Genomic DNA, 570 nt, shown 5'->3' on the forward strand with positions numbered 1-570 from the left:
CAGTTTTGTGAAGGACATTTTAGATCGCCTAGCCGCTGAGGCGAATCATCTTGCCCAATACAATCAACGCCACACGATCACTTCACGGGAAATTCAAACGGCTGTCCGTTTACTTTTGCCTGGTGAACTTTGCAAACATGCGGTCAGCGAAGGGACCAAAGCTGTTAGCAAGTACAACAGTGGAAGGTAAACTGTGTTGCCAGCTTATTTAAGTAAATAATAATAACCCAACGGTCCTTTTCAGGACCACATTTATTTTTATTCAAATCGATGAAATTCAGTAAATAAAAATTATACTTTTGTTAAAATATATTTTTCACGTACATAAAGGTAATTTTTACCAGTTAACCGAATGTTTAAGCATTAATGGGATACTGTAAACTAATAAGATTGTTTATAAAACATTTGAAATTATTGTTAAAAACTGTGTAAACTGAAAGGGGCAAGGAAAAACCTCCATCGCAAATCGTTTCCCGCCTTTTTCCCCAGCCAATCATTTTTGAAAACTCAGTTGACCACTTACAGTTAAAGGTCAATTGCAGTTATGTATATAAAGGAGTGAACTTTTCA

General features: G+C 36.0%; 1 protein-coding gene across 1 annotated transcript; it reads left to right on the forward strand.

The window, feature by feature from the left end:
* Positions 1 to 190, forward strand: Tsp_14830 (histone H2B; the record flags this gene model as incomplete). Its single annotated transcript, XM_003370420.1, has 1 exon — positions 1 to 190. A coding segment is annotated over one exon (190 nt), but the record flags the coding sequence as incomplete, so codon positions are not given.
* Positions 191 to 570: the final 380 nt, after the last annotated feature.

Source organism: Trichinella spiralis (genome assembly GCF_000181795.1).
Source record: "Trichinella spiralis strain ISS 195 chromosome Unknown Scfld779, whole genome shotgun sequence".
NCBI classification, from domain to species: Eukaryota; Metazoa; Nematoda; class Enoplea; order Trichinellida; family Trichinellidae; genus Trichinella; species Trichinella spiralis.